The sequence below is a fragment of the Meles meles genome, chromosome 8, assembly GCF_922984935.1.
Source record: "Meles meles chromosome 8, mMelMel3.1 paternal haplotype, whole genome shotgun sequence".
NCBI lineage: Eukaryota > Metazoa > Chordata > Mammalia > Carnivora > Mustelidae > Meles > Meles meles.
In genome coordinates, this window is record NC_060073.1 from 16815384 (window position 1) to 16823983 (window position 8600).

The 8600-nt window shown below is 34.9% G+C and overlaps 1 protein-coding gene across 1 annotated transcript; it reads right to left on the reverse strand.

Moving 5' to 3' along the window:
• Positions 1-7406: 7406 nt before the first annotated feature.
• LOC123949213 (olfactory receptor 4C11) lies at positions 7407-8339 on the reverse strand. Its single transcript, XM_046016572.1, has one exon. The coding sequence runs from the start codon at positions 8337-8339 to the stop codon at positions 7407-7409; it is 933 nt and encodes a 310-aa protein (XP_045872528.1).
• Between the last annotated feature and the right edge of the window lie 261 nt (positions 8340-8600).

Below are 8600 nucleotides of genomic sequence, written 5' to 3' on the forward strand. Positions count from 1 at the left end.
TAATGAAATTATCTGAAAGAAAAACATAACAAGGAAACAATATTTACTTCTCACTCAAAATAAATGGAGAATGATAGTAGTTAGACAAGGAAAAATGGGTACTCACTGCTGCTTGGCATGAATATTTATAGAAAATGAGGTGTACATATTTTTATCACTTTACCCCCATTTTTATCCCATTCATTCACATTATATGAAGAAACAAAGTCCAGAGACATAAACTAATTCTCTAAGTCACACATCTAACCATGAAACTCAAGTTCTTTTATATATATATATTTTTTTTCCATTTGCTTGTTTTAGGTATTTAGTAGTTCTCATCTGTCTAAGACAGCCAACTAATTTTGAATCATTTAAGAGTTAGAGGATATAGTAATGTCATATATCTGGAAAGGGTCATCCTATCTTTACTCCAGAATTAAAAACATGTCCCCATATTTTCCCTTCTGAATACTGCTATGAGTGTTCAAGTAGTTGAGTGTGGGTGATCTCCACAGGCTCTTCTTAGAAGACTATGATCTTTAAGTACATGAATTTATGGTCCCTTATTGGATATCAAGCTCTTATAGTCAAAAGGTGGTGGGTATAGTTCAAAAGACAAAACTTATACATATCTTCTTCTGAGACCATGCTGTTATAATTTTAGATAAATCCTTTAGCTTCATGGGGCTTCTGTTATCCCATTTGTGAAATTAGAATGTCAGTTTTATTATTGTTATTACATGAGCAGTTACTTGTACTATCAAATTAAATCCATTCTTTCAGCCTGGGATAGCAATGAATCTCTTAGGAAGAGGCAGAGATAAAAGTAGATAAAGCAATGAAAGGAACAGTTGTAGACACATCAAGACCTGTTGGATTTGAAAGAAGGGGAAGTGACATCTCAGGCAATTTCTTGTCTTCACTCTCAGTGTTTGAGGATTTTCTAGGAAGTACTTTTAAACACCTGTCTGTTAACTAAAAAAAACATAAAATAAAGTCACAGAAAAGAAAAAAAGAAAAGGAAGGACTCTGCTCTTAATCTCACTAATTTCTTCATTGTCTTTTTAAATGTTCAGGTCTTATGGTATTTTATATTATTCTCCCACTCAGGATGTATTAGATATTTCAAAGACATCATCACTGGAAATGCTTTAAATGAATTTAGGAAGAAGGCAGTACCAGATGCATCTTCAGTACTGGGACATCAGGTGGTCTAGTGAGGCCACCCGAATGTATGTTTGGAAAGGTGTATGTGCAATTTTTATTTTTATGGCGATGCATTTTTATTTTTTTTCACTTATTTTAAAATTCCTTACAGCGTAACAGAATTCATTGTTTATGCACCACACCCAGTGCTCCATGCAATACATGTCCTCCATAATACCCACCACCTGGCTCCCCCAACCTCCCACCCCCTGCCCCTTCAAAACCCTCAGATTGTGCAAAAGTTTTGATTTAAACATACAAGTTCTTACTCTAACTGAGCCACAGATGTAAATGATTCCTCTAGTGGTAGGTTAGGATGGCATTGCACAGTGTCTTAGACCATCATTAGGAATTCCGTCTCTCTAAGGGCACATCTCCTTCAGGTCTGTCTTGTATAGCACATATAGTTTCTATTCTACTCTCTGCTCTCAGCTGTCACTTTGCCCCAGCACTGTGTCTGGCTCTTCTGCTTTTGAGAAACTGCAAGTCTTTGTTTCCTTAGATCTGTGTATTATGGCTAATAGAGTGGTTATTACAAGCATGTCTTCTCCTTTATGGGATGAAACAGTGTTAATATCAATGGTGAAAATCGTTAATAGTAATAATAATTCAGGTTTACATTCAAGAATACACCCGGTTTTTACATGTTCATTCTGCTTTGTTTGTTTCTTCCTTTGACTACCTTCATCATTTCATCTACTCTTCTTATCCCCCATTGTGGCAACCACCAATACATTCTGTGTACCTGTGAGTTCAGTTTTTTGATAGATTTTTTTCTGATTTCCCATGTTAATGAGATCTTACAGTATCTTTCTGTTTTATTTATTTAGCATAATTCCCATGATGATCCATCCACGTTGTCACGAATGGCAATACTCAAAAGGAGAACAGTATTAATTTTTATGAGGGCAGACCTTGGGAGTTGTTCAGTTGGAGCTGGACCTGCCAGGATCTCCTGGCACTAATGTTTAGTCCTCACCTATACCCCTCATCTTCAGCTGGGGCTTTGTGCAATGCTCCTCAAGCACCTGGAGCATGGACTTCTCCAGTAGCCCATAGAAACTTTGCCTTTAGTGGGCAGCATTGTGCTCTGCACTTGGCTGCTGAGGCACATGTCCTGGGTCTAATTCCTAAGACAGCATTTTTTAGATTAGAAACTGATGACCTTTTCTTATGTCACATGCTATTTATTTCCCATTAATAAAATTTCTATGAGCCATTCTGTATGAAAGATACAAACTAAATTTTCAAATACGAATTTGGGCATTTAAAATTTTAATCAGAATAGAGATCCAAATCACTGTGATACAGTAATTTTAATAGAATATTTATATATTTTCTGTTTGTGGGAAATATATTTTTAATAATGGTTGCTGTATGGACTTTTATTCTGTACAAATGACTGCTAGATTAAACATTTATCTGCTTTTAACAGCTTTATAGCATTATGTTCCTCATTCTATACAATTCATTTATTTAAAATATATAATGTAATGTTTTTTTAGTATAGAAGGCTGTGAATCAACATTATCTGGTTTTACAAATGTTTGCCACTCTAATAAGAAACTCCACTGGTGTTATACTCAAATAATGAATCATGGAACACTACATCAAAAAACTAATGATGTACTATGTGGTGACTAACATAATAAAAATTATAAAAAATAAAATAAATAAAATAAAAAGAACCTCGTACCTGATTTAGTCACTTCTCCTGCCTTTCCATCATCATCACCAGCAGTCCTAGGCAAATATAAACTACTTTCTGTTTTTTTTTTCTTTTTCTTTTCCTTTCTCTCTCTTTTTTTTTTCTTTCTTTCTCTCTCTCTCTCTCTCTCTGTTTTAAAGATAATTAGAGAACAAATTCCAGAGCATTGGTGGCAGGGGGCAGAGGGAAAATGTGAGTGTCTTAGGCAGAGTCCATCCTAAATGTAGAGCCCAATGTAATGCTCAATCCAAGACATTGAGATCATGATCTGAGATAAAATCAAGAGCCCAAGACTGAACAGTCTGAGCCACCAAAGAGCCCCCAAACCTACTTTCTTTCACTATAGATTAGATTCTCTAATATTTCGTTAAAAAAAAGAAAAGGAATTATACAACATGTTTCTTTTTTATCTTCTTTCTTTTTTAACACTTTGAGGAGGTGTCACATTATTTTCCAAAGTGGTTGCACCATTTAACATTATCATCAGCAACTTATGAGAACCCCAATTTCTATACTACCTCACTAAAACTAGCTACTATCTGTTTTTTGGTTTTATTTTTGTTTTGCCTTTTTTTATGTTCTAGACATCTTAGTGGGTGGAAAGTTAATCTCATTATGGTTGAGGTTTGTGTTTCCAGTTATCTAAAGGGGTTAAACTTCTTTTCACATTTGTTGGCCATTTGTGTATTTTTGTGGAGATATGCTTCTCGACATATATTGCCAGTTTTAAGTTGCTTTTTCTTTAAATAATTAATTGGTATTATTAAGTTCTCCATAGAACTTAATATATCTGAAAACAAGTTCTTTTTCAGATACATAATTTGCAAGTATTTTCTCCCAATATGTGCGTTGGCTTAATACTTCGTAGATGACATAATTTTCAGTACAATTTTTTTTTCACTTTGGTGAAATCTAAAGCACTGTTCTGCCTTTATTCCTAGATTTGATAGGGATTTTTTTTACATATATTGATAAGATTTTGTTTGCTTTTTTGTTTGTTTTTGTTTTTTGGTTATACAATTCTTTCTGTGAGACAAATATTAAATGTAATGAATTGCAGACATTTTAAGTATACGGTTTGATGAGTTTTAATAAATGTATATATTCACATGCCATTAACAAATTCAAGATCTAGAATACTTGCATTAACTTGGAAAACTCTGTCATGCTCTTTTCTAGTTAAGTCCCTCGAATGCAACTATTATCCTCATTTCTATCACTTTGTCTTAGTATTTTCTATGCTATAGCTTCATGCAAATTCAACCACGCATCTACTCATAGTGCATGGTCTCTTTCTTCCAGGATTTATCATACTGACAAGTTTATCATTAGTCCATTACTTTTCTTAGCTGAATATTATTCTGTCTATTCTGTCAACTTCTTTCTTTCAAGTGCAGTGTATTTGCCTTTAATGAGATTATTCAATTTGGGGAATAAGTTCATCTTATTATAGTCCACTTTTCTGTCCCCTTTATAACATATTTTTATCTCTTTTCTATATTTTTCTGAGCTAACAGAATAGATGTAGTTTGCCTAATATTAAATTTTTGTCTTCTTCTTAACATCTTTTAATAATAGATAGTTTTTTAATATTATATTTATTTATTTGACACAGAGAGAGAAATCACAAGCAGGCAGAGAGGCAAGCAGAGAGAAAGAAGGACACAGGCTCCCCACTGAGCACAGAGCCCATTGTGGGGCTTGATCCCATGACTCTGAGATCATGACCTGAGGCTAAGGCAGTGGCTTAACCCACTGAGCCACCCAAGTATCCCAATAATATAATATTTTTAGAGCAGTTTCAGGTTCACAGGAAAACTGAGCAGAAGCAATGGAGATATCTTTCATTTCTTCTGATTACAAAATAGGCAGAGAGACTGAATAGACCTTTTCCCAGAGATACACAAATGGCCAACAAGTACAATAAAAGGTGCTCAACAACACTCATTCTCAGGAAAATGTATATCAAAATCATAATGACATATCACTTCACATCTGTTAGACTAGTTACAGACATCTAATATATAGCATGGTCACTATTGCTAACAACACCATAATGTATACTTGATATTGCAAAAAAGATTGATGTTAAATGAAATCTTCTTACACACACACACACACACACACGTAACTATATAGAGAAGTAAGATGTGCTAATTAGATTGCGGTGATCTTTACACACAGTATGTTTATGAAAAACCAAGTTGTACAACTGAAGTATGTATCTAATTTTTGTATGTTAACATGTCAACTTTAGGACACTAGTGCAGCCACTAAGCTTTGTAATATTCCCAAAAGCAAAAAGTCATGAGAACACTGAAAACATGATATTTTAATGTATTTATTTTAAAACAATCTTTGACAGGAGGAAACTACTGGTACTGAAAAGGTTTTCCAGGTAAATAATGGAGAATAACATTAAAACTGAAATGGAATCTTAAAGCAGTTACTAAGGATCTGTTACACTTGAATGCACTGATATAAATGAATTTTATTTATTTATCATGTGTGTATATATGTATGATGCATGTATTTAAGTTTTTGTTTAAATGCTAGTTTACTAACGTACAGTGTAACAGGTGTTACAAGTGTACAATTTAGTGAGCGTACTACTACATGCCCATCACATATCTAACCTGTCCTTCTACCCACCTAACCTTTCAACCATAAGTTTGTTCTTTATATTAAAGAATTTTTTTGTTGATTTGACACCCTCACTCTGTTTTTTCCTATACTCATTTGTTTTGTTTCTTAATTTTCACGTGAGTGAAATCATATGGTATTTACCTTTCTCTGACTGACTGCTTTCGCTTTGCATACTACTTTCTAGCTCCACCTTCTCATGGCAAACGGCAAGATCTCACTTCCCATTCTTGTTGATAGTTGAGTAACATGCCATTATATCTATCTATCTATCATCTATCATCATCTATCTATATATATAGATATATATAAAACACACCATATATCTAAATATAACATATATTTTCCAATTCATCATTTGATGAACACTACAGCTATTTCCACAATTTGGTCATTGCAGATAATGCTGCTGTAACCTTTGGCAGGCATGTATCCCTTTGAGTTAGTTATTTGTATTCTCTGAAATGAATGAATTTTAGAATTTCATGATACAACCCCTGGTATGCATCTATTCAAGGCATGTTGTGAATGTGCTCTGCTCACTATGAGCATTGAATTCTATTGGCAATTCTAAGTTGACAATACACACTACCCCTTCAGTAATGAAGCACCAACAGAGGAAGAAAATGGCTTCTTGCTGCAAAAGTAAGTTCTCTCACACTCCATTAACTAGATACAAGGATACTGAGTATTTCTGAATGCCTCTCAAACTTTCTTTTATTCCATTGATACAACCCAATTTTAGATGGAATTATATTCATTTTTTTAAGATTTTATGTATTTATTTGACAGAGAGAGATCACAAGTAGGCAGAGAGGCAGGCAGAGAGAGAGAGAGAGGGAAGCAGGCTCCCCGCTGAGCAGAGAGCCCCATGCGGGACTCGATCCCAGGACCCTGAGATCATGACCTGAGCCGAAGGCAGCGGCTTAACCCACTGAGCCACCCAGGCGCCCTATTCATTTTTTTCCTTTAAGGTCGTTTCTACCAGTCTGTCCTTCAATGATGGAAAATATGTTGTATCTATGGTGTATTGTAAATTCTTATTTAGTCTTGACGGCATAAATAGTTTTACTTCTTTCCCTATTACAGCTGTAGAAGTCTCTTGCTGTACCCCTTGTTTAACAATCACAGAAATTATCTCAATATAATGAGCCCTTTGTAGTACTACATTTAGAAAATCCCATACAGAATGCCTCTGTTATACTAATAGTCAAAGGAACCATTAAAGCAATTGTATAAGAAAAAAAAATACGTACATTCTCATATATATATATATATATATATATATATATATATATAGCATTTTGGCCTTTGGTTCACTAGGATGAAACTTTTTTCAAGATAACCTAATGATATAATGAAAAGAACTTCTTGACACAGTTAGCTCCTTTGCTCTGAATGTGCTCAACGGAAGGCTGGATACTTTAATTGAAATGTGCCTTAGAGAGAATTACAAGTCATAGAGAACAAGAGTTTCTTTCTTTCTTTCTTTCTTTCTTTCTTTCTTTCTTTCTTTCTTTCTTTCTTTCTTTCCTTTCTTTTCCTTCCTTCCTTCCCTCCTTTCTTTCATTCTTTCTGGATGTTTATTGTTTGAACTGTTGTGATTGTATAAATATCTTTCTCTTTATGAAAACAGAGTGTAGAACTGAGATGTGAGGAGTATTTCATGATCCATATGTCAGAGTTGAGCTCTCAGGTAAAGTAAGAACCAGGCTGGCATTATGAGGGAAGCTACGAGTTTGAGGACAGAAGTACAGAAAAAAGAAAGGAAATCAGCTGTCCTTTTTAGAGTGCATCCAGCAAGTCATGATATACACTATCGTATTTGATATGTGTACAGTTTAAGTGATCAACCGAAGTCCTCAATTCATCTTTTGCTTTCTGAGGTAATTTTGATATGCCAGAGCTTTCTCATGGCATTTTTCACTTCTGCATTCCTCAGGGTATAGATGATTGGGTTGAGAAAAGGGGTCCCAATAGTATAAAATACAGCCACCATCTTGTCCATGGGGAAAGTGGTTGGGGGGCGTGTATATATGAATATACATGGACCAAAGAATAAAATTACTACGATGATGTGAGAAGTGCAAGTTGAGAGAGCTTTTTTCCTCCCTTCTCCACTGTGATTTCTCAAGGAATGCAAGATGACAATGTATGAGATCATCAGAATCACAAAACTGCTTGAGCAAATGGCCCCACTGTTAGACACCAACAGTAGGTTGATCCTGTAGGTGTCCATGCAAGCAAGTTTCAGCAAGGGTTGCAAATCACAGCAGTAATGATCAATCAAATTGGGTCCACAGAAAGGCAGTCTCAAGGCCAGGATAATCTGAGCTATAGAATGGATAAAAGACCCTATCCATGCAAGAATAATAAGGACAATGCAGACCTGTCGTCTCATGATGGTTGGGTAATGTAAGGGCTTACAGATGGCCACATAACGATCAGCAGCCATGAGGATGAGCACAAAGATCTCCATACAGCCAAATAAATGTAGGGCAAAGACTTGAGTCATGCACTCATTGTACGTTATGATTTTTTTTGCAGAGAGGGAATCCACAATTAGTCTGGGAGCTGTGGACGTGGAGAAACAGGAATCAGCAAGGGACAAATAAAATAGGAAAAAGTACATGGGGCTCCCAAGTGTCCTGCTGGACTTGATGGTCACAATAATCAGCAAATTCCCTACCACAGTTCCTACATAAAAAATGAAGAAGATTACAAATACCATTTTCTGTCTCATGGGATTTTCGGTCAATCCTAACAGTATGAACTCAGTTACGCTGTTATTTTGTTGCATTATTTTAGGAAAAGTGGAGAAATGAAAGGTTAGAAATAATCTACAGGCAAAAAAATATTATGAATCTACAGACAAATGTATTATGAAATGACTACTTCATTTGGATATCAAATCCATATACTCATGGATGTGTCAATTACTAGTGTGTAATCCCTTACCTTCTGTGTTGTTTTCTTCTGAATTAGGTGGTAATCATAATATTTATTCAAAATATTCCCCTGAGTGCTTATGGAAGCAATGAAATATAACAATAATAAAAGA